This window comes from Desarmillaria tabescens (genome assembly GCF_030435595.1).
Source record: "Desarmillaria tabescens strain CCBAS 213 chromosome Unknown EV420scaffold_83, whole genome shotgun sequence".
Classification (NCBI taxonomy): domain Eukaryota; kingdom Fungi; phylum Basidiomycota; class Agaricomycetes; order Agaricales; family Physalacriaceae; genus Desarmillaria; species Desarmillaria tabescens.
In genome coordinates, this window is record NW_026848382.1 from 12070 (window position 1) to 37618 (window position 25549).

General features: G+C 46.6%; 4 protein-coding genes across 4 annotated transcripts; 3 read left to right on the top strand and 1 right to left on the bottom strand.

Annotated features, from left to right (window-relative positions):
* Nucleotides 1-1031: 1031 nt before the first annotated feature.
* EV420DRAFT_1583313 (uncharacterized protein) lies at nucleotides 1032-2793 on the bottom strand. Its single transcript, XM_060474725.1, has 10 exons — nucleotides 2639-2793; nucleotides 2546-2579; nucleotides 2286-2481; nucleotides 2160-2234; nucleotides 2079-2105; nucleotides 1988-2029; nucleotides 1855-1935; nucleotides 1598-1798; nucleotides 1429-1545; nucleotides 1032-1375 (listed from the first exon to the last, which is right to left on the bottom strand). Exons 3-10 carry the CDS (start codon nucleotides 2310-2312, stop codon nucleotides 1223-1225), a joined length of 723 nt encoding a protein of 240 aa, XP_060323316.1. The 5' UTR covers nucleotides 2313-2481; nucleotides 2546-2579; nucleotides 2639-2793; the 3' UTR covers nucleotides 1032-1222.
* Nucleotides 2794-11108: 8315 nt separating this feature from the next.
* EV420DRAFT_1650792 (uncharacterized protein) lies at nucleotides 11109-12583 on the top strand (the record flags this gene model as incomplete). Its single annotated transcript, XM_060478498.1, has 9 exons — nucleotides 11109-11118; nucleotides 11412-11501; nucleotides 11555-11701; nucleotides 11753-11807; nucleotides 11861-11912; nucleotides 11967-12009; nucleotides 12051-12067; nucleotides 12119-12202; nucleotides 12494-12583. The coding sequence occupies 9 exons, from the start codon at nucleotides 11109-11111 to the stop codon at nucleotides 12581-12583; spliced, it is 588 nt and encodes a 195-aa protein (XP_060323317.1).
* A 3606-nt stretch (nucleotides 12584-16189) lies between these two features.
* On the top strand, nucleotides 16190-17194 carry EV420DRAFT_1316079 (uncharacterized protein; the record flags this gene model as incomplete). Its single annotated transcript, XM_060468676.1, has 3 exons — nucleotides 16190-16463; nucleotides 16518-16996; nucleotides 17051-17194. 3 exons carry the CDS (start codon nucleotides 16190-16192, stop codon nucleotides 17192-17194), a joined length of 897 nt encoding a protein of 298 aa, XP_060323318.1.
* Nucleotides 17195-23129: 5935 nt separating this feature from the next.
* EV420DRAFT_1733605 (endo-exonuclease) lies at nucleotides 23130-24171 on the top strand (the record flags this gene model as incomplete). Its single annotated transcript, XM_060479962.1, has 8 exons — nucleotides 23130-23333; nucleotides 23376-23388; nucleotides 23440-23543; nucleotides 23605-23722; nucleotides 23786-23817; nucleotides 23873-23920; nucleotides 23977-24040; nucleotides 24104-24171. The coding sequence occupies exons 1-8, from the start codon at nucleotides 23148-23150 to the stop codon at nucleotides 24169-24171; spliced, it is 633 nt and encodes a 210-aa protein (XP_060323319.1). The 5' UTR covers nucleotides 23130-23147.
* Between the last annotated feature and the right edge of the window lie 1378 nt (nucleotides 24172-25549).

A 25549-nucleotide genomic window follows, 5' to 3' on the forward strand; every position in this document is an offset into this window, starting at 1 on the left:
TTATGGACTGAGGTATAACGGCGTATTATCGTTTCACCCGAGCTAGCTTCTGTTTTAAAGAGTAGCCGTACAATGTAGATCCGCTTAACCTTCGCATTCTCCACTGTAAAACATGCGCTGGGGTTGTATTCATTCATTCTATGCTTAGGCTGTTTCTATGGCATTGATGTGGAAGACCTAGCTTCCTCATTCCATTTTGCGAACCAGGTCTTTTTCAGTGTTCGCCGCCTAACCAGACATTGTATTTATTCATTTACGGTATGGTATTTCAATCTCATACTATACTAGTCCCCTTTGGAGAGTAATGTACAGTCATGCATCCTGGTGTTTCGTTAAACTGCTGCCGTGAAGTAAATTGTCAATTGTCCATCTGATCTCACCGGGGCCATTCCTAGGAAGTCGATAACGTGATAACACAGTGTGACCATGAACAGCTTCCAGGAGGGCATGACTACTCCCACTTGCTCCCAATCTTCTGTTGTCTTTGAGCGACTGTAAGTATGCTGCATTGATTACAAGACATATCCCGGAATCCCCGAGGAAGGGGCAGTGCATTCACATCGCCGGTAGTTCCACCAACAGTATACATCGAATTTGGTGAATATAAACGTTTACAGAGAAATTATGGTTTACCCCTATTTTAGGACTTCGTTCGTAATTCTCCTCCCACCAGCCCCGTTCGTTTTCTATTAACGTTGCACCCTTTTTACCGGGAATTCAGTCCTTCCGTTTGAACATCATACTTGCACTTATCCCGAGGTGCTGCAATAAACTAATACCACGCCATGTTTGTTTTTATATTTCACATTTAGAGAGAATTGGAGAAACCCAGTAAGTGATTCCAGCTTCTTAAAAATTAAGGTGCTTAGCGCCATTTTTGAACCATAGCGTTGCCATCACCGATATGCAAAGGCTGTGTCTTTATAATGTGCGCGCCACCCCAGTGGGAGGAGCAGCATTTTCCTCGCCATTCGTAATTAATAAGAATTCTTGTTCTTCGAACCATCAACTTATCCGTTCTCTCCTGGATCCTTGCTCGGCGAGGCAGGCTACTTTGGTTCCGGCTGCCGGTCCACGTTCTCAGCCCAGGTTGTCCCCCCGACGACTTATGGAAGTCACCTTCCACCCCAGCTTTATGAAACGACCATGAAAAAACGCGGGGACATATCGCGTTACCATAATACTATTGCGGCACATGACAATAACAGAAGTCTGCGTACAGCTACTGAGGGACCTCGATCAAGACAATCTCAGCCCACCATCTCGCTTTCGACGAATCCTCTGTATACAACGATCCTAATCTCAGATTGTTTACATTCATCACGATAGGCGTCATCGTCGCTGTCCGGCTAGGCGAGATGTTCTCCGCTTCTCGCTAGTATTCCCAATGAGGCAAACAAGCACTCATCGGGAACGAAACAGACTCACAGAAAATATATCACGAAAACCAGCCGAAACACTATACGCCAGCTCATAGAACGTCATTCCTGAACGATGTTGGCATATCAAGGGAATACGTATGTATTGGGGAAGGTAGCCGCTGGCCTACGATTCATCAGTTCCAGCGAGTCTTAAGATAGGAAGGAGGGGACGCTACATGAAAGACGACATCGATACACTCCACCCCGACCAACGCAATCGGGTACGCCTCTGGAGTCCATGACCAGTCGCCCTGCAATACTTGCAGCATGCTAGCCCACCCAAAATCGATTCTATAAAGCAGATGGTCGAACATGGGCCTGGGGAAAGCGTACTTGACGCGGCCGAAAGCTTTGAGGCTATGGCAACTGCTCGTTTTCTGTGTGGTCATATCTTAAGACTGGATAGAAGGAGAGGGAAAGGGAGAAAGCGCACAGGTGTTGGATCTATACATACGTAGAAAGGCTGGTAGAGCGTGAATTTATTGGCTATGCAATCTGGGATACATGGTTTGTCCTAAACGAGGAGGTGAGCGTTATTCCGTGCAAAATACTGATGTGGAGCTTACGCATGTGCCATGACTGACGAGCTGGATGATATTCCGCGGATCCTACATGAAGTCAGTTGTCGATGCAGAGGTTTGTTATGGATAATCTTGCCGGGTGTTCTAGTCCGTAGGTTGCCATCTAGGAGTTAGCGTGTCAGAGTATTATATTCGGCGTGCATCTCGTGGGACCCACAAGTAAATCCTGATTAGGCTGAGGGGCCTGTTCTCTTGCTGGATTTTGCGGAGGCACTTCTGACGACCCGTGATTCTACATCTCGATAAGGACGCGTCAAGCTTATATATGAACAAACGGACGTACCGAAGGGTAACTGTAGATAAATGACATGACGGAAGAAACAACGATGATGATTAACCGTGCCCTCAGAAACGGTGTTCTTTATAACATGAAAATACCATTAGGTGGCAGGATCGTAAACGTTGGACAATGAAGCCACCCGGGACAAAGCGTACGTTTCAAGACCATTGATATTCACAAACAATACGATGCCATCAGACTGAGCGGATCATCAGGCCCGATATGCTTACAAAACAGCACTGCTTGTGTGGAAATTGATGTACCTCTGGTGTTTACGGTTCTAGTCGTTCGCTTGACCTGGTGAACACATTGCAATAGAGACAAATGACACGAAAAAGAGAAGAATAACGACGGACATGGCAATTTTTTGTTAGAATTGAGTAATTAAGAGTCATTGTTCAGTTTGTCATTGCATAGGAATGTTAGAAATTCATAGAAAGTAAGCTGACAGAAGAAATTGGAGGCGCTACGGTCCGCAAGATCTCCAACGGGAACGAAGTAGGCAGAATTGTTGCGGAGCTTCAAAAAGGTGCTGCCGTGCCAGGACTTTTAACTCCGACAACTTGATGTTGGCGTTGTGTTGGCGTCTGCTTCCTGCCTTTTTACTCGTCGCGACAATCCAGAGTCGATTCCAAGCCATCGCCCAACCATCGGACTTAGTCACTAGGCTCTACTCGCTTCTTTCAGTGCATCCCACCTCCTCGTAGCTCATTACTTTCAGACCCAAGGAGGACACGTGCTATCAGAAGTGACGCCAAATTCCTGTATTGGACATCAATTATCCGTTTTTCTTTCTTCCCAGTTTGTAGCTGGTCGTAATGACATACTACGAAGCTTTGATACTTAACGGCATAGAAGACGGGAAGCCTCTGGCTTCCCTGTAGGTGCTTTCTATCTGTCGAATGTCATAGGTGATGAACCCAGGGGAAACTGACTGACATTAGTCCTGACAGATGCACGCCGATAACATTGCGGCGCTGATTCGAAGGGCCGGAAGGCATGTGAACCCACCTTGATCTCAGCTTGACGTGACATCATCTGTAGTATTCCGGATTTTACGGATCGAGTGGCGGAAACATAATTCATTAAGATATATAGGCGTGGCTGGAAGAAAGTGCTGTGACCTCGACGGCACCGCACCTAACGACGAGGCCGCGCCGAATGTCGGGAATACGCTTACTCGGCCGTCGGTTGGATACGTCCCTGGTAAGCCACCGTTACGGCATAAGAGTGCGTTATCAGCGTTCATTGTGAGGCCAGGCAGGGTCTAATCGGCTATCAGAGCTTGAGAATCTATCGTACGTGATGCCATCGTCAGGGAAAAAAACACCAACGGTCCTGACGCGACGTCGCTATATGTTGGTTCCTCGCACCGGGCTATAAGGCGACCTTAGACAGATAATCAGAACATCCATTCCTCGCGATATGTATTGAAAGGATGATATATTGTGATGGCTCTTCAATATTTTTGGTTCTTTGTTTCCTCTAAGTCCCACCATTCAATCGTCTTAATGAAATTATAGACTGTGACAGCGCGCTATTCCTCTCGTACGTACATGGCAATGGAGGAATTCTGATGGTTTTCTGGTCTGCTTACCACGAGCATCGGACTCATGAAAGACAGTTGATGCACTTTTACCCCCTAACACTCTGTGTACCGCTACAATTTTCCACGGCCTTTTTATTCAATGATGTGGCCGGAATGTGTTCGACCAGAGACTTGTCATGTGAGTTGTTCCGGACTCTGAGTGCCAAACTTCAATATTCGCGCGGACATCCGGCCGTACATTCCGCATCTATACCCCTCTAATACAGACATCTGGTCTTTCGTACGCGGCTGCAAGCTGTTCACTCATAAGAACCATGCAAGGAGATAAAAACGACTCGCTCTATTGCGGTTGTGTAGATGACCAACTTAAAGTGCCCTACGGCACTGAATAAAATTTATCAAGAAGCAAAGATAAATCATCCGTACAGTGGGACACCTGTACTAAGGTAAACCGTTCAATTGCTGTAGTCGTGAATCCCTGACAGATAAAACTGCAAAACCGGTAACTACCAGATTCCCGCACACGAATCGATGTGGGAAATCTCACCGACTCTCACGATCCCTTACATGGTGGGGGACGTTCGGGTGAAAAGGTTATGAAGTGGACTACGTCAAGGGACTGGGAGGGGCTGCGAAGCAACAACCCAAATAGTTGATGCATTCAAATGACAAGATGTGGTAGAAAGGGGCGCGCGGAGTATTTAGTTGTCGGTCCCAGACGGTCACGAACAAGTTCGAGATGGTAGAAAGCTTGCGGAGTCAAGGTCAGAAGCCCGCCATCTCTAACATTTCTTTATTAAATCCTTGCGACCTAGGTATGTCTGTCATTCTAAGCATCTCACGACGATTAAAAACAAAAACTCACAATATTGCCTGTAAAGGCACCAGCAACGACACCGTCCAAGAGTAGCTTCTAGATATCTGTCGCAGCGTCATCTCCTCTGTCGAGAGTCGTTCACTCGATCCCAACTACGTTGACATGTGTGTACAGCGGTTTAATTGATTTCATGTAAAGCTAGTTGACAGCGTGTTTCTTCACTGAGCCTGGAGCGCGACAGAACTGGACATGCTATTCGGAATCAGATAAATGTTTGGGCTTGTGAAATACATCAACACTTCCGCAAACAAGGGGCGCGGAAACATCATTAAAGAGGGTGTGTAGTAAACGGAGAGTTCTTTGATCGTCTACTACTGTACATCAGACTAAAAATGAATGTTATCGATGACCGTAACCAGAAATGGCATGTCCTACCTCGAGATGATGTTCTCTAGCAGTTGCGTGGCAAGCGTAACGTGGTATTTGAGTATGAAAATGGGAATCTCTGTGAAGGATGAATCCCGGTCCGATCTTCCGTGCGTGCGCAGGTATCGCGCTACCGAAAAAAGTTTACCTATCCACCTCTTTCCCGTCCAGGGTCAACTGATGCGAGAATGATGGGAAGGCTCGATGACCGAGCAGAACGATTAGCAAAGAGATGATAGTCCTGACCACAAGAGATTAGGAAAAGTCCACGCATCTAGGTTCACAAGTGCGTAAAATTAGAGTCGATACAGCCACGCACGCGTTTAATTTCATAGGACATGTATAATATCGCCCCTGATTAAGATTGTCCAGACACATTTAGAACGGATAGGCCGCTTGTCAGTCCAACGTGTGATGAAATCAGAGGTTGAGAAGCTTACCGGGGGTCGATCAAGTCCGAGGCCAATGTATAACAATCACGGCCAAATAGGTTATCCGGAGCTGTTGTACAACTGAAAAAGAAGTGTTAAAAAAAAGAAAACCGCGGTGGTATTTCCGGCCTTCTGTTCCAAACTCACATCAAACAATCATGAAATTGGCAGGCTACACAATCAGGAGTGAGTAATCAATATACGAGGTACCTGCATGGAACCCAAGGCTGGCCTCCATATAATGCAATTCAGGGTAGGCATGAGCCTACAGTATATTCTGTGCGGTGCACTTTTCCCGAAGCGCGGGCGAATACGACTCTCTGTACAAAAGTGAAAGGCTCAGAAAGCTCCGAGAGGAAGCGGAGTACATACTACTGTGACAGGAACAGGAAAATATTTCGTTCTTCCGGAGTAGAGCCATTCCAATACTTCTAGGGCCTATTTAATAGGAATCCGTCCATTCTAGATTGAATGAGGTCAATTTACGTCCCAGAGCAACGCAACGGAAAAATACGTACTTTATGTCAACCTTAGGCGTCCGTGCTATGGTACTGATAGGATCAACGATCTGGATCAGTGACACGACGCGCTTGTCTGTCGGTATGAGGAGTATCCAAACACTGGCGAGAGAACAGTAAGAATACAAGAACATGCGATAAATATCGCAGAGAACCAAAACAGCTTTGCGGAGCTCGCAACCTGAATGTTATGGATGTGCCTTATTATGACTTGTTGGGTCTGCTTTGATGAAAAAGTTTCGTAACTCCACCACGTCAACTTCAAGAAGAAAAAAAGGCGAACCTGGCCTAAGAATAGCTTCGCGTACCTTTCATTCACGAGAGAAATTTTTGAATGAAAGTTCAGGCTCCAGCTCAAGACTCTGGATACCCCAAAGAATCTTCGTTGAAGGAATGGCTGGAGCCGCATGGAAGGAAACGACGTCAGAGGTATCACGGCATGTCGGCATGTCGGTCCCGACTCCCACCGAAGCCTTTGGCAAATAAACATTGTTCTCCTCTGATCCGTCACTCGCGTAACTCGTTTCTAAGGTTTCTTTTTTCACTGTCTGTTTGGTGCTCTCATTTCAGATGTATTGAGCCACTCAGAAATATCGAGGGACAATGTACATATCTCTTCGCATTATCTCTATCTTGATTCAATTTGCTGCGTTAACTGGGCGGAGATGATCTTTGGCAAATCTTTCATACAACTTGCAGGCCTCGACAATGATTCTTAACTCTCAGGCAGGAAATCTGACATGGCTCAGCGTAATCGGCTGTTCCTATATTTTTGGAGTGACCACCACGGAATCTTCGTTATCTCGGCATCTGGCATCCTGGACAGCAGGAAAGAAATGCTCCCGACGTTCTTGTGGCGTAGACTGGTGGACTGTCTTTCGTCACTATCACTGAGTCAGACTGCTGCGTGACGGTTCTACACACCTTCTCTCTATGACTCGTTCATGCCCAACAATCTCCACCTGGAGAAGTGTCCCAATTCCTGACTCGGGCCAATGGCGAATCTCCTTGCTCCGTTAGCATATTATCAAGGTATTGAATCAATTTACGAGCGACGACTCCATTCTCATCATTGCTTCTAGAAATGATGAACACGAAGTCCGCCGAAGCGGCAGTGGAATACGAGAGGAATGTGTAATGAGGTTGATCTCCCCCGAGTGAAGACTCTACCTTTCGAATCCGCAAAGCTATGACCTGGGACGTGGGCGACGACTAGAACAGATGCCGCTCTTGTTACTTCCGTCGAGTTTCATAATTCATCCTAAGACCGTACTCGCTAATCGCGCATAACCGTGCTGCCTAGGTGTGGCGCTTAACAACTCCTGTGGTAGAAAGCGTACCGCAAGGCGTGCGATAATAATGAAGCCAGCCCTCGTTACTTGAAAACAGTCGCCTGTTATAACGAAGACGATATGTTCTTCTACCTGGCAATGCTAAGCTGTCCACCAACCTTCCCCTATATAGCCCCCCGGAATATACGGAAATCTCTAGGTCCGTTACTCGGAGCTTTGGAAGTTAAGCGCATTTAACTATAAAGATACTCCTCGAGGAAAGTACTGTGGTTGGCCGCGGTACCGGTTCTAAGTGGCCGAGTTCGGAAAGAGCTTCAATGGTACGACTTCGTGGCCCGTCACAATATTAACGTTGATTGTAGAGAAAGACAATGAGAAGAGTGACCCGGCAAATGATGGTAACGTGCTGGAGGTAATAAATTCTACCTAGAATGTTCTATTACTTCTTCGACCGACACACACTGATGTGACTTCAACAGTGGGTGGGTACGCAAAATATCCGGTCGTCTGGCTGTCATAGAGGCACGCCACAATCAATCGTTTACGCCTCTGATAATACGTCACGACAACGCGTTCTATTCATACTCCCATATTCAGTCAGTGGTGAGTTATAGAGATCGGATATTAGTAACGTTTCAAGTACTAACTCGGTAGAGCCACTGTTAACTGCCAAAGGTTACACGACGAACGATGTTGCAGCGTGCCCAGCCATTCTTGTCGTTTTAATTCCTGCTATGATGGCTCTGGATCAAGATGTTTACCTGGCAGAATAAGGCCATGTTCCGTACTCCGAGAATCCATTTACGATGGGTATTGACATATGACAGACGTTTCAACGACACGAGTCAAGATCCACAGTTTGCTTATTCTTTACTATGATTGATTCTCTTGGCATGCTAAGTTGCATTTTCTCCATTCGTGTTTCCCCGCAACGGACGCCAGCCATTTCTGTTGCAACAGCTATATTCGTGATGCTTCTGATTCGCTGAAGACACATCAACATTATGAATGGCTTCTCAATTACGGCTGTCGTGGGTCCTAATGGAGAGATAGCCAATCGCCTCTAGTTCGATAGGCAGTCGTGACTCTGAGCTCGTGGGATCTGAACGTGCTATTGGCCAGACGTCGCCTTCGCTTATCGCCAGGTAACGGGTACCGTCCCGTCCCGTATGGACCACAGCGAGAAGTCCGAGGTTTCTGCTCCATTGCAGGCCTTCTCCCCGACGTGATATCTTCCAGTCACTATGGCTTGTGGGAGAATATGCCTCTCAGAACATCTCCTCGCGACCGTGACATTCTTTGGCTGTATCTGATGGCAAACAAGATATGAAGTACTGGAGGATAACTCTCGCTGAATACCACATATCGTATTAATCACAGATTCTTTACACGGCGCTCCGGCTTGCCCGCTCCTCTCTGCTTCTTCTCCCTTCGCGTCATGCATCACCATGAAACGCGGAGAATCCATCTAAAAACCGGGTAATCGCCTCTTTCCTGCTACTATCCTCCATCAATGATCAAGATGAGATAGCGAACGACAGTAAATACGCCGGTTCGCGACCGAAATCAACCTTTGCCACGGCGTGGTAGTTTCCTAAATAAATGCGTCCGACTCTGCCCAAGTAAGTCTCCACTTCGCTGATCTCCCCAGGAAGTATCATACGAACGCGTTCATCATCCTGAAACGAGGATCGAGGTATGCCATTCTCTGTTGATTCTATACTCCCATCCTCTGATAAATTCGAACGCGCGGGTGCGGGTGTGAATAGACTCATCTCAATACTATTGTGGAGGACGTGCAGAAATAGATTCGAGAGGCCAAGCTGCGTCGGAAATACCCGGCGGTTATATGAGAAATGGTATAAATTTCATTCGGCGGAGATACTTGTGCTTCTGGGGGATGACGATACTTTGCTTGCGCTGGGGTAAGGACGGCATGAAGGTGACTCAGATATAGGCTGAGCAGGGTAACCTTTGTCTTCACGATGGCATCTCAATGAGGCAAGCTGCTGTTGGGGGGAGAGGTGCAGATTTAGATATGTATTTCCGGCGAAAGTGTTGATCAACGGTTTTGGGAGCGAGCTCAAATGTGGAGGCGCGTCATATTGTAAGCATACGTGGAAAATGAAAGTGTATTGTGATCGCTTACCGGGACGGAGGCTATCCTACGCGAACCAGTCATTGAATGGCGATGAACTGATCTGCGTTTGCTTCAGGATCAATTCCGCTATTAGCTTCAAAGTTGTATCGTTCTGAAGAACTGCACCTCTCATCAGTTGGCGACATGCGTAGAATAAGAACAGGAAAGAGATGCACTTCGACGTCGAGAATCCAGATATTATCTCAGGCTTCGAGCTTGCACCACAAAAACATACACTGGCGCTGGGAAACGTCCTTATTCGAGGATATGCGAATAGAGAGTGAGTATAATTGCAAGTCTTTCCTGTCACAATGTCGTAAAATCTAGGGTTGTTTCTGTGACTGTTGAATCCTGCCTCGATGCTTCTTAGCACATTCCAATTTTATCCAACCTATTTACCGGCTTTTGATGATATGGGATCTGGTATCGAATTCATCCGATTTTTTACCGCGATGAATTCAGTGCATTCAGGTATTATCTCGTCTCTCCACTTTCGTCTCGAAGATCCTGTACACCCGCGGAGATGAATTCCCCTCTCTCACGGTACCATTACTCGGCATGGAGAGTGGAGGGATTGGTAGGAAGTACGACACCCTCGCTTGCATTATAATCATATAGTGCTAACGGAAAGGAGCAATGATCCGGTGGTGTTCTGGTGGAACCTTCGCGACCAGGAAAAGACCAAGGACGATAAGGTGATGACTCACTAAACATTCATAGCAAAACGAAATAGTGAGGGTGAGCACGTACCATGTTTGGGTAAGTAAATCCTTTGCTATACCTCAAGAAGAGTTGCCGCTGCAGTTGTCAGCCTTCATGCGTCCTAGCAAGTGTAGAAGAGGACGTATTGGCGAAGAAACACCTATGAACGGTCGAATTCTGCATCGATGCTTCTTGGTTCATTGCAAGTATATGCAGTCGTTTCTTGCGTCTCAGAACAGACTAGTTCCGCTCCTCTCGTTAGGATCTATATTTGTCCCGTCCTTCAGATACTTACAGGAAGCTATTTTTAGTGGAGATAAAGTTCCTTCTCACTCGATATCTTTAATTTTTAAAGCATCCGTGGAGCATGACCAGGTTGCTATATGACATCATCATCGTTTGTATTGAACTAACGGCAAGGAAATATGAAATCGGAGTCAGAGAACCTCCATCACGCGATCCCGGGTTCAATAAGAATTGCATGGAGGTTTTCCAGTTTCAACCAGGGTCAGAGACGAAGCAATGGGAATCGGAAAAGGTATCACAGGACAAGCGCTCATAGATAACAGACTGACGGACTCGCGGAAGACAATAAATTCCTGACAGCGCGTTAGTTTATGAAATTAAGGCAGAAGGAAACCGCGAGTTGAGACTCGAATCCTGCTGAGTGAGAAAGAGATAGGATAATTTAGGATTGAAGAAACGTGACAACGTACCAAAGGTAATGAAGTAGACATTCATGTTAAAGACCGAGCTGATTCTCCGTCTAAGTAAAGCCATAAATGCGAAGGTCAGCAACATTTAATTAGCCGAGCAATAAGATTATAGCGATTCACGTGAAGCCAGCTTACCTGGTTTTGATTTTAAAGAAGAAAATTCCATTCTTGCATTAGCTAGGGAACAAAAGTGCTATGTAGACCTAGAGACTATTTAGAGTCCGTTTGAGTGACGATGGCGACCAGTAAGCACCGCTAAACGGAAGAGTCTTCCTTGGTCGTGGCCGATTGACCGCGCCCCCTGTGCCGTTCTCGATCAAAGAGACAGGAGGAGAATGCCGAAAACGGCGTGTTTGGCAAACGCGCGGTGTTTGGCAAGTCCATTTGGGGCTTGATCGCTCTCGCTCACTTCCATCATCTCCAAGCCTGCCCCGTGCTCCTTCCTTACTCTTGCTTGTGTTTTAGTTGGATATTTGATTTCGGGTAAATCTCCTTTCCAATCACTCATCGCCTGTGCTTATTTCCACTACGAATATAGATTCGAGCGCGAGGTGCAATCTTGTTTTGACGACTTTTTCAATATGGGCCGAAATCTGTGACGTAAATACGCGTTCCTCTGGGTTACGAGGTAAACAGTCTATTTTTTCTTCGCTTCTTGTTGGCTCATTTCTTGTCGTGTAGATCCTCTTCCTGTGACCGTCCACCCTCCTACCCCTCCTAACTCCGTCCCTTCCCTGTATCAACGACGGGTGTTTCATTCCAAGGACTATCTCAGCCTTACAAATGTTCGCCAGAACGACGTAGCACCAGATGGAGGAGCAGACGATGGTCGAGAGTAGGGAACCGTAACGGTAGACGCGTTCTGAGATATATCGCAAGGTCCTCTAATCGATGGGGTGTGGCATACCCCTCATGCACAGGAGGATCTTTGGAAGTATGTATCTGCATTATGGGTATCGGTGCCGAGGACTTATATCGTTTGTGTAGCGTTCTATTCTCCGCGTGGTTCAACCCAACATCCGCTGCTTTGAACGATACCGTATGTGCTCCGCCATGACACTCTTCGCTCGCTGAAGGCTGTTTATCACAACAGGTGTGGACAAACAACATCAAAAACGAGTATAATGGGGAGGCTGGTCGCGGAGAGAATGCATTTCACTCAGGTGTCTCGGGCTAGGGACGCTCTGGAGAGAGGTATGTGGTTTGGAATGAAACCGTTGTCTTTGTGGCTGATATAATTTGAAGATCAAGGTAACGATGATCTCGAAACCACGCGTTGCTGAAAATTCGGTGTTTGAACATCGATCTTCCACGGCGGAATTTTACGAAGTACGTTTTGAACTTACACGCGCATCTTTAGCTGATTGTTCGTTCAGTAACAATTCTTCAACCTCATTCTATGCTGTGAATCAAAATACAGATAAAACATCGCGTCACCGGTGCCGGTCATAACTCCGACCAAGTCTTCGTCCTTCACCGCTGAATCCACCCTCTGCGGCCAGGCCCTCACTGGGTACACATCACGCAAACTGCCGTAGATCTTTTCGACCGAGTTCGAACGTCTGCAGGGTTAGTCAGCGATTTCTTTCTTATCAACACAAATCTTACGTTTTTGTATAGACGGCGGGTACCAAGACGAAACTCTTCTCTACATCTACCGAGGACTTGCAAGCTATCCAGCAGAACGGTATCTTCTGGCTCGTACGGTAACTGATCAGTGTCATGAAGACACGAAGACAACTTGTCACGACTATAATCTCTTCTAAGTGCGCCGCCGAGCGTTACGGTGATAGTATCGTCATGCTGAGCATGCCAGCGGTACCCAATGGAAGCGCATACGCGCAACGAATGACTTACATAACCAAAGCTGCGAGTACGTGACCTTCTCCCTCCCTCCCATTTATTGATAATCCTTTCCTTCCTCTCGCACCAGCCCAAGATCATGCCTCGCATCAGCGCCGTCATCCTCAGATTCATTCACACCCACAATCTGGCCTTCTAGCCCGTTGTCGTAGCCGAGGTAGGCAAAACTGTTGACCTTGTCTTGGGGGATGGGTTCATGATAAGGAGCAGCGTCCTGAGAAGTAAACTCTTTGGAATATCATCTGGCTCTTTTTACCCGCTTTTTGACAGTGTGAACTCAGGACGTCAGGGAGCGTGCCGCAAGTCTAGACGATATCTTCTCGGGCCAAAATATCGCAAATTAATCGTGAATTTATCATGCTCAAGTCCTCAGATGGCTAGAGATTCACCACGGCGACAACATCATTTCCCGTTCCACCCCCGATTCTCTCGTAGTACAACGCTTGAGCTTGAGCAACGCACCGGCCAGAGTGTCTCGCTTACGGTCTGTTCTGGATTTCCAATCGGGAGTCCGATATAGGACGCCATCTCAGATGAAAACTATCCTGAGCACCACCAGAAAAATCTCGGCTCTAGCAATCAAAATTGATTGCGTAGAGATTTCTCGACCGGGAGACTGCGCTGTGTATAAGTTTTTCCTCTGCCACGGTTCGGGGTGTATTCTCATCAGGATTCGCAGAAGTTAGGCTGAACGGGAGGGAGAATCAGGCCGCCTTTGGAAGAGAAGAATGCTCATATTCGCCAGATCTGCATTCTAACTATCACCATCGTGGACTAGACATCATTTGTGCAGCGTGTCTCGCCTTGCTCCGTGTTCTCCTCAAACACTGCCATCCGCTAGCTTCTATGACACGTTTCGCTCGGTAATACCCACTTATCATAACACGGTGAGGACGGACCATCGTCGGTGAAGGAACACTTCGGTAGAATGTCATGTGCTAGAAATCGGAGGAGGTACGTGTTTTGGAACGAAGTCGTCGTATTTGGTGGCTGACTTTGTTTGCAGAGCCATCAACATTAAGTATGTTGTTCGATACCGATATTTCTACAGAGGCAGCTGTAGAGCTCCTTCCCATGCATCCATCCATGGCTGATTGTTCCCATTCAGGTCGTCAACCACGTTTGGTGGTTGCCTATCACAGTACGGGCAATACATCGCGTCATTTTGTACAACAACACCAAGCCAACTAGTCATCCAGAAATTGTACACGTCTGGTGTAGCCCTCGTCACCGGAGCAGGTTAGAGCATCGGTGAAGCTACCATCGTCCCCTTCGGAGAATCCCGCATCTGCGGCCTCGTCATCGCTAGACGCACAACTCTTCCATGCTACCGCCATGGCTGAGAATCCCCTGATCCACATTGCATACCATTTCGGACAAGTCAATTTCCTATTCTTCAACTGTCGGTGGGGTCAGCGGCTCTTTCTCTCACAAACCGGACCCTTAGGTTTTTGGACGATGGAAATGGAGATATATTTACCGAAGATCGGCCCGCTATCGAGCAGGTGTATATTAACAGAATCGCTTTGCTCGTTGCGGGATCAGATTGGTAGTAGTGTCCTTGGGGAAGCAAGAATGACTCGTCACGTTCATCACCACCTCGCGGAGCGTGGGAGTAGCAGTGATCGCCTAGCCTGCAAACTCTGAGTCGGGACTCGTCGAACCCTTGAAATACCATCTTGTTCTATTTTCCTGCTTTTTGTTGATGCAGCACCTGAGGGGAATCTGGACTATACTCGACGATATATTCTCCATCATCGTGGTTTTATCTTTGAGCACGGATCGAGTCCTTACGCCCGACTGCCTGGTCAATTCTGGCGGAGCGATGATTTCCCGCAGATCGTTCCTCTATTCGCTCCTTTCGTGATATACTTATGAGTACGTTTGCGGTGCTCATCTACCGGATAAATCTTATCTATATTCCTCCCAGTAATCAGGAGCCTTTCTCTAGAGGGGGAGGTGCGGTCGTTTAGATATGCATCTCGGTGTCGCGCCAGGATATACGATACTCTCAGCAGCTCCCTGTCTTCCCATGCGCTTCGACATTAGGCGTAAAGTTATGCCGACGATAAGCGATGGAAATTCATTGTAGACTCATTTCAGCAGTAGTCTTAATGTGTTGATAGAGCCTCCCATCCAATGATTCAGCCGTGCAACTGTGAGTTTAATATCCCTATGTCTCCTCATAATCTCGATCCCACCTCAAGTCATGTTCAAAACACCACTTTAGGGCTTGACCAAAAATAACAAGGTAGCTCGACTGTGCTTTGAATAATCCTGGGGAAGGCAGTCTGAGGAACGGATCATGTCAACGCACGGTGGCCTGATAAATGATAATGGAGCTTGTTGGTCATTACGGTTTTACGGAAAGCATCCGCCTGTTCTACAATTACGATTACCCCCGCTGGACGTCTTATTCAACGCCTGTGACGGCCAATTTCGACGGGAGCCTCTCCTTTTGTATAACGCTTGCTTTGTTTCAACTAACGGCTTTCGCCCATAAAGGGTTGCCCGAGAAAACGCGAGTGTATACGTCTCATGATGGATGATCTCTATTGCTGGCGATAGAATCCCAGTGACGGTTTGTGGCCAAGAGATCAGGAAGCAACTGACTCAATAATAGATGACCAGCTGTACCGTATAGTGTTTGTATTCCGGTGATCTGTAATGCCAAATGATCCTTATGTTCACGACAGCTTTCCTCCAAACTGCGTACTTCCCGACTCTCACTAATTCTCCCCTTTCCTAGATTTCCAATTGGGAGCCCGTTATGGATTCCTAGGAGGAAGACTACACGTAGTTCACGTCGAAATTGATCGCATAAAGATAACCTCAATCTTCTCAACTTTTCAACAATCGAGATAGTAGATAACACTACACACGTAGGTGTTCTGTATGAGTTTCTTCCGCAGGGTTTTGGGTGGACTCTTGTCAGGATTCGCAGACAGCAACAGACAGCAACTTTTGTCGGTTGAACGATCAGGCGACTTGGAAAGAAAGGATGCTCGCGGGAGAAGGGAGTCTGTAGTAATGATCTCCTCTTTGGTATTGGGGCTGTGATGTTATATTTGTATGCAGGTGAATCCTACCAACTCCACCATAGTGACCTAATAAACCATTCTTGCCAGAATCATAGCATACGACGAGCGTTCTCTTGGTCAGGCACATACTTTCGGTGAACCGCATCATTAAGATGTCGAAAGAATAAGCTATCTAAAGTATTGGTTGTTTCAACAGTCAATTCACATGTATCAATACAGCGCCTAACTCCAGGTATTTGGAAGAACCTATTTCACCTAAGGTATGTACACCACCAGCTTTGTGCTGTATAATTTGAATAGGAGATACTCCATTATTAACAGCTCTTTGATTGCTGTAACTCGACTCTCAGCACTATAAGTACTGAGTCTGTCGCAGACACAGGACTCATATCTGCCATCTCTACAATACTCAATGCATCTACCAATTAGACCTCGTGATGAACCAGTCGCATGCGATTCAAACAAGCGAACACTATGGGATATTCTATGGAGCTCTATCGCAACTATCTTTGCATGCCTATGGATCTCGGTACATCCTAACGTTCCTGGGTCTAAGCTCAGGGCCCATGGATCATTCTTTTGCCGCTTGCAGAGATTGAAGCTTATGCTTCTCGCTATCTTCTCCCCTGAAGTGATTATTATGTGGGCCTTTCGCCAATGGTCGGTTGCACGTAGAGCTAAGACGTGTAGACTCCCTCATAACTTCCGAACAAGATAGAGATCCTAATATGGCTTCCTAGATAATATTTCAATGGCACAAGGATTCTTTATTAGCATAGGAGGATTTGTTGACAAAGACGGACATGCGGCAGCATCGGATGACCTTCATACAACTGCAGATGTCATCTCAAAGTTCCCTCAAGAGGAGCTTTTGGACCGTAGCAAAGGCGATCCCTTATCAAAGCTTATTTCCCTTCTTCAGACAACTTGGTTCATGGTATATCATATTGCCAGAGCCGTCCAATCTCTTCCCATCACCCAGATCGAAACTGCGACGCTCGCTTTCACACTTCTGAACATCGGCAACTACATCCTATGGTGGCATAAACCGATGGATGTCCAAGTCCCAATTATTCTAGAAGGTTTTACTTTTCCTCCCCGTCAGGATGGTGATGGCTTCAGTGGCGACCAACGGAATACTGGTGGCAGGAGTACGGAAAATGAAACTACAACGAATCAGGCCATAACAAATGAAACCAAAAGTTCCATATGTTTCCAGGTACGCTGAAATTGTCCAAGCACATGTGTTTTCAGAGAATGACCACAATCGTAGTGCGCTCATAATGCATGGCGTTTCATTCACGCCATGGCCAAACATACAAGGAACCTCTACCATCGTTACCGGAAATCACTCTTTACAATCCTCACAGCCCGCAGTATGTCTCTCACATTTGTCGGATGGCTACGGGCGCGATAATATAGACATGGACACCCAAAAAAGAGTGTTTATTTTCTATTTTGGAGCCTTTGTTGGTATTGTTTTCGGCGGAATTCACTGCATTCCATGTAATTCTGTCTTTGCCTCAAGCACCGAACATCTACTTTGGCGGATTTCTGCGGGGTCAGCTGTATGAGTACCCTTCCTTTTGGCGATTGAGATACATGGGATCATCAAATTGTCTCGATTGTACGGATTATTGGTTCCTAGTTTGATATTATTTTATACGAGTGCCAGAGCTTTCTTGATTGTAGATATGTTCCTTTCACTTCGTTCACTTCCTCCTGCTGCTTTTGAAGATGTTGATTGGACTGTGTATGTCCCGCATCTATGATTACTTTTCGTGTATTACAAACAGAGAGAATATCGCTTCCTTCCTTCTAAGATGTATTACACGCCATCGCCACGATGAAGATTCAGTTACGGAACTTGATAAGAGAATCCTGCGTGGTGATCCCAAAGAGGCCTATGGAAAGACTGTACTTTGTGGATATCGCTAATTAAATTATTAAAATGATCTTGGGATCCCATGCAGCGTTCCTGTAAGGATAACGTCCTTCGATTTGAGTATAGAATTTCACCATTGTTCATGGCAATCTGACGAGTTCCACGACCCATTTCTGGGCAGGGTACTCCGGGATATAATGAGAATGAGGTAGATAAGCTCAATATCTGAACCACAAATGTATTCGGAGTACCGGACAGGAAATAGCCTCCCTTTTAAAACCCAGGCTGGCTAATTCGAATGTCCCCATCTCACATCATTTCTCAGCTCACCAACGCCGCGCGATTTAGGCCGTTTGTACTCTCCTAGGCATCCCACTGATTGTTGGATTTAGCACGACTCTGCTTCACTCATTAATACACAACACCGTCCCCGTGAACGCGAGCACATTCATATCGGAATCGTCACCTCTACAAAACTAATGATTGCCGACCTGTAAATGCCCTTCCTCCCAAGGAGTCCCAATAGCGCCCTCGTTCTCGAACTGGGATGTCCCTCCATATTTATGTCATGCAAGTATGAAATAATGATTGCTTAGTTGCCCAGTACTCACGAGCTCGTATCGTCCATGTGGTGTATAGGCATTAATTCGAGTATATATATTTACCGAAATTTGTTACTTTTCGACGACCCATCAGGATAGATACGTCAAACCGCCCGTTCACCTCAAAAGCTCGCTTTATCTGTTCAGAGTTATAATCTCTCATCGCCATACGATCCATGTAAGCGCTCAGAGTAACCCACAAAGAGACAGCGCATACGACTGGCAGGAATAAATGAACAGAAACGAAAGGTGGAGCAAATTCTGAGAGAAACAAATTAATCTGAAAGCTCTCGATACGGGGCGAGGATCCCAATGATGACAAAGCAAAGGATGTCCCGAACGTTCTCAGATTGTTCCGTTAGTTGGGAACCTTAGTCCTTGAGTACTTGAAAGAGCTGCAATCACGAATTCCTTGTCCAATGAACTGTCGACTGTTGAGATAAGCGGTAATTCTCCAGCCGCTCACCCGGATATAGCAGGGAACCCTCGCAAACAGGCGAGGGTCATCGTCGTTCGTCTACCTATTTATCTACATGCCGTGTACACTAATAGAAGCAATATGATGTAATAAGGAAAGCCGAGGAGGAGAACAGATGAATGGTGCTTCCTACTGAAGATCCCGACGTCGACTGCACCATGATGCGCGACACTTGACATTCCAACATCGACAACTTGAATGCCTTGCTCATCTCCAATACCATGGAAATCACTGTATCAAAGGCAATAGGAATGGCTCATATACCACGTTTCAACGCAAAACACGTCAAAGCGAGTCATCGTGCGCCATGCTTGGTGAAAGGACGGACTAAGCGGTCCATAGAAACCTGAATGAAAACGGTAGCTGTAAAATGGCTCTGCACCCGGTCGATGATCTCGTTTCAAACGAAAGATAAATGCAAATGATAGTCATTCACAAGAAAAAATTGGGAAAGACGATGTAGAGGGCAGTACATCAACGTAATAAACCTAAGATTTATCGATTGGGAAGGAAATCTGGGAATAAACCAAGGAAGGGGTGGCCGTATGTAGCCCTATGATGTATCAGGTTAGGAAAAAACGCAATGAGAATGATACGACATACACAAGTCCCACCACATCCTTGACGCGTGACAAGGTGTGGCTTTGTTTATCCTACCGAGTTCGCCAAAAATAAAACAGTAACACGGTTAGCTCTATTAGTGACTGGCAGAAACAGTCAAAGAAATTTCGACACTTGTGTCGTGAGAGAGACCGCGCAGGCCGCTACGGAAGGCATTCGTTAGAAAGACCTGTCCAGATGAAAAAACATTAGAATTATATAACGGAGAGCAATGTTTTGGCCTACCCTTGCATGAGTGGACGTGCGCGTTCCTTTCCTAATGCGCCGTATTTGCCAGATCAAAGTGAGAGAGACGGGGTTCCGGCCCGTTGTTCCGGAAAACGGCAAGGCCCGTTTCTCGGCTCTTGATCGCTCTCTTCATCTCTACCCCTTCTCCTTCTTCTTGGTCTACTCGCCTTTCTCTTCAATTGTTCCGTTCACTTGCAGCTTAAAATTTGTGGATGATCTTGACGACGACTGACCTGTGGACGTGGATACGCTTTCCTTTAGGGTTCAAGGTGTGCAGTCTATTTTTACATCGCTTCTCGTTAGCTAACTTCGCGCATGCGTAGATTCTCTGCCCATCCTCCTCATTGTTACTAGCTTTCTATACGCTGACTACGCGTCAGTACACAGACACGACTCCCAATAATTGTTTGCAAAGTCCTTTACCATTGGATCCGATGCCGACAACCTTTTACAACCAACGTTTGCACTGGATTACAAGTCATAGATCTGTAGTCAGTGTGTGGTGGGTATTAGTGCACCCGGGAAGGATGTTAGGACGTACGTCTCCACATTCTGACTATCGGCGTCGAGGAGTAATCTTTTTCATGCAGCGTGGCCCTTGCGACTCGGACTGTCAATGCACTCTAGCGTGACATACCTGCTTGTTTATCGCAGCGGGTGACACGTAGAGAATATATCTCAATGTAGTGATGCGCATTAGGGAGGTACAGGTACGTCTGTTGGAGGGAAGTTGCTGTCTTCTGTGGCTGATATAATTCAAATATCTTGCTGCGAATTTAGTGTCCGACATTGATCAACATTACGAGGTGTGGGATAGACATCCTCCTGGTGCATCCTCCTGGTGCATACGCTGCAATGTATGAGAAGGAGACCATTGATTGGCGTCCTAAGAACGAAAACTCGTCACGACTCTACATGGGAAGGTGTAAATTTTCCTTCCCTTTTCCGTTGTGAATGCATGCGTGTTCGTTTTCCTATCTGTTACCTTGGACTTGTCGAGGTTGGAATGCGGAGAAAAACGCCGGAAAGGTCCGGGATGTTTGAGGGAAATCTTGGGGTTTCGCAAAGACCATTCTCGGTTATTGATCGCTCTCTTCGTTCCCATCATCTCCACGCGATCCTTCCTCCGTGCATTGCTATTAATATTCAGTCTCTGGAGTGGTAGCTTTCTGTCAGTCAGGCAGCAAGCGCGTTGAGAAATCAGGTAGAATATGGTCAGATACTAAGTCGGAATAAGGTACAGAATATGTAAATATAGTAACCGTAAGTAGCCGAATGAGCACAGCCTCAACACTTTCTTGTACAATTCCTTTCTTTCTTCGACTTTAACGATGTTTGACGATGACTTCAACAAGGGTCAAGACCAATGACATGCAGACGCGTTCTGTTGCGGTTCATAGGTACGTAATCTATTTTTAGATCGCTCCTTGTTAGCTAATTTCTTCTCGCGGGCGCAGATTCTCCTCCCCACCCAAACCTCACCAATTGCACTAAAACGTTCCCGCGAACGAGATGGAGGATAGACTGTCGACAGAATCAGCGTACTCCCTGGTGACTCCGTGACAACATCCACTCTGAAATTCTACCCTCGTACATCCTCGTCATTACTACTTCGCTAAGCGCCTACTACGCGACTACGTTATAAGGACGCGTCCGTTGCGAGTGCGAATGTCTTCTACCAGTAGAGTTGGTACCAACCAAACTGTTGCAACTAGCGACAGCCCTGTATTGCGTATCATAAAAAAGCTGGATTTGTGGTCGGTGTGTTGTTGGGTTCATATTAGGATTCTGCCGAAATCCGGATATGCGAGCACGAGGCGAGGAGTGGTGATCGAAGCGAGGTAAGATCAATTAGAAATGATGTATGTCGTTAGGGAATATAATGGATTCTGGCGAGGGTTCGTGAGGAGACCTGAGTGGTCCAGTTTGTGAGATAAGGGAATCAGTAAGCGCGAAGCAATTACTGAGGGAAGTAGCCAGTAAGCGCGGAGCAATTACCGATATAGAAGGCCTGTAAGTGCGAAGCTATTACGGGCCGTGGGTGAAGGCAAGCGCTAAGCGTAACCTTCTGGTTGGTATTGGAAAGCGCTAGGCGTATCCAATGGGTTGTTCAGCAAGCGCTAGGCGTAACTGAGGGTTCACGCAGTGGTGGTAAGTTGAAAGTGATAGATTGGCTAAGATTTCTAATACAATGTTATCTACAAGTTTATATACTAAGGGAAAGTTCAAGTCATTATTATTCTACAATGTTCAATGATATTCTAGTATAAGCACGAAGAATAGAGAAAGTAAGAGAAAGGACGACCGAGTCACCATTAAGACCGAGAAGGCCGAGTACGGGCATATGTTGACTCACGCACCGAATCAACGGATACCCAATATCCATAACAGTTCAGATTAAGTCGCTTCCGATGTACGTCTCTGCATTCTTCCAGTGACTATCGGTAGGGAGGACTAATGTTCTTCGTGCAGCGTGGCACTCGCATCCAGCATGACACATCTCGCTCGCTAGTGAGTGTTTATCACAGGAGACGAGGATTGAAACACTAGGAGCGTCAAAAACATGTATAGGTAGCAGTGAAGCGCGGCGGGGAAGGAATGTGCTTGGACGTTGAGTCTAACGAGAGTCGAGACAAGTGCAAAGAAGAGGCAGAAGACAGCTGTGGGTTCGATCTTGTGATAGAACTCACCAGTGATACTTATTGTGCACTATTTAGCTCGTCCCTACGAATACAGTCCTGGAAGATGCTCGCGGGTCCAAGGAAGATCACGGTCAGATGCCAAAAGCCAATGACACAGACGACGAGTCAGAGATGGGAAGGAGAGAAAAGATACTGGAAGGTGAAAGCAAAGAGCGGTGAATTCACAACTACCATAACATTCCACTAATCATGTTCTAGACTACAACAAAATGCATACAGAATGCCGCGACACGGATTTAACGCTATATATACGACCCGATGCACGGAAAGTGGACGGAGAATGTCGTCCCTAAGACAGAAATCCTGCCAAGGTACATTCAATGTCTAATAAGCTGCGTGGGACTAACTGTTTACTGGCAGGCATCTCCTCCCGAGTTTCCGTCACTTATGATGGATGGTCGACGTCGTCCTTTCTCCGTATTCACTATCCATTATATTTGAGTCGACACAGACAGTCGCACGAAGTGGACACTTGAGTCCCTGCTGCTAGAGTTCAAGTGAATGCATGGTCGACACACGGGCGAGGCTGTTGGAAAGGAATTACTCAGAGTTCTCGACAAGTATGACTGGCATGATCATGTACATTTCCTATCTTCTGTGCCTTCAGAGCGCGTGTTTTCATATGCAGGTCGTACGGACTCTCACCGTCGCCGTCCCTTAGCAGGTGAAACTCGAGGTCCAAGCTCGAGTTTCAGGCAGGCGTATTTAATCGGACCCGGATGGACTAATCACAAATCATGTATGAGTAACTAACTCATTGCTTTCCAAAAACCCGGACAAGTTTCGAAGTCAACGGAAAAATCGAAAGCTTTATAACCGACTAAAAATTTGCATGGATCTCCCATCCGCCTCTCATGCTTAATAGTCTCTTCATCGTTACGTGCCTCTTTCTCTTAGGCGTCCACGCCTTACCCACGGAGCTGTCCAATGCTACTTCGACATGGAACGCTACCGCAACAAAGATAGTGGAATGTGCCGTACCCACCTTCACGCTTGACTATAATACCTACCATCAGTCATCCGAGAACATATGTCAGTCTGTTTCCTTATTTACTTAAACTCCACATTAACTTGATCAACAGGTTTCCTGGTTCTGTACGTCTGTCCGCCCCTCTTCTCCCTCCCCTTGACACAACCTCCCTCCAGGTAACAACGGGCCTCGCTCTGTAGCTCCTGACCGTACCAACGCAGCTTCCCATCGTGCTAGCAACAGTTGTGGTAACGTTAACCCAAACCGATGCAGCGTCCGCGTACATGGTTCCGTCTCCTTGGTATCGTACACATAATACTAATATAAGCTTATCATATCAGGTGCGTCATGCTAGCGGGTACCAGTGCGATGAATGGCCTTGGGCAAACTCTAATGCCGGCTATGCCAATGCCGCTACGAGGTGCATTCCCACTTCGGATAATACCGATGAGTTTTTGAGTTCTGCTTCGTGTTCGTGTTCTTCCTCTGACAGAACTACTCTCTGTTTTGTGTTGTTTATAGGATCTGGTTCGCAATGGGGGAATTTCATCAATGTATGTCTCATCCGTTTTTGGTAGGTTAATACTAATCCCCCGGCGGAAAATACAGAACAGAGGCTCTCAAGCTGTTGGACGTGTTTTACGGGATAGGGTTGATGTGAGTTTCTCCTTCCACCCTCCCCCGTTCAAGTCCTCCTTCTTAAGCCAGCCTAGTTTGCCCATATCGAGATCAGCAATGTCCCAACAACTGCAGAATTCTGCTTGGGAGTGCATGGAAGTAAGTCATTGTTGCAGTTTATCCCCCACCCGGTTCCGAGTCATTCAATTATTTTTGGTACAGCGACTATCACCACGACGATGTGTAACCAGCTTGCTAGTGGTCAGCCGTATTTGCAAAATATTGGTTGAGCGTAGCTTCTCCGGTGAATTTGGACGACCACAATTTGATACTTGCCACGCTGCTTCTAATTTCCTTCATTCCGTCCTATAACGCTGCGCGTCTTTCTTGTCCCCATGAATATGGATTGAATATCAATAAGAATGTTTCTTTGACTTGAACTAGCACATGGCAATCCAAACCTTATTGGAACCGGAACCCCGTAACATTATGCAGACGATAATATGCCTCTTTGATATAGCGGAAATATGGGCTCATCACATTCTTTTGATCCTTGCTGATATTGGTTGGTTACCATCTAGTCTCCACGTTCACAAGGTCTAACCGAAGAATTGAGAATTGCGCCATGTTCATATGATAGATCCACGGAAAACGTGATATACAGAGGATTTTCGGTGTATGGACGATCGAGTGTGGCCTCACTAGTAATTCATTGCAGCGGCACCATCATTTCCATGCCGAGACTTATTCCTTCCCGCATCCCGCCAAGTACAAGGCGCCCTTATCAGTGTGTTTCGTTGCAGATCCTGGCGGGTCCGCTCTGGATTTCCGATCGGGAGCCTGCTATCGATTCCTAGGAGGACATTACCACAGATGATAACTTGGTACTCTAACCCGAGCTGCTACGGCGTAATATCAGCTCTAGCGATAGTATCATCCGAAATTTATTGCGTAGAGACCGCGTCAGGAGGATCATTCCATCTCAACCGGAAGGACAAGCTTCCCCCGCACGATCCGGGGTGAATTCTCATCAGGATTTGCAGATAGTAACTGCCGTCGGCTGAATGCCATCCTACTCCTCCTGACTCCGTACCTTTAGGGTTAGTCCGAAAGACTATCCCAGGGTCAAAACTTTGCGCCAAGACCACATATTACGTTCTGACGAGCGAGATGGAGTGATAGACGGTGGTCGAGATCGAAGGACCGCCAAAGTAGATCTGTTCTGGGAGGGATATAATGGTCCTCTGATTGATGGAGGAGGAGCGGCAGACAACTACGGGACGATGTTTGGAAGTGTATTGAAAACGAGTATAAATTTGCGGGCTAGGGAAGGTCTTAACGGAAGTACGGTGTTTGGAGTGAAGTCGTTGCATTCTTCTTAATCCAGCTTCCATGGCATGATCCTCGCAGAGCGCACCTAACATCACTACCTTCGAATGCAAAACCATTGTCGACCTTGAAGACCTCGTTGTCTCTGACAACGTTAGCATAGAAAGACCATTTTAGACGTGTTGATTACTGTGCAAACGTCGGCGGGGTCAGTCGGCAATTTTTCTCTTACCAGCCCAATCCTTACGTTTTGTGCAGACGATGGGAATCAAAACGAGATTTTCCTGTATACCTACGATATCAATGGTATCTTCCAACTCGTACGGGAGCAAATTAGGG

Coding starts and splice junctions, on each gene's coding strand:
- EV420DRAFT_1583313 (XM_060474725.1), bottom strand. CDS start 2,312: ATGTCATTTATCTACAGTTACCCTTCG. Junction 2,106..2,159: donor AGCCTAATCAGGATTTACTT/GTGGGTCCCACG, acceptor GCTAACTCCTAG/ATGGCAACCTACGGACTAGA. Junction 1,936..1,987: donor TCGTCAGTCATGGCACATGC/GTAAGCTCCACA, acceptor CTCCTCGTTTAG/GACAAACCATGTATCCCAGA.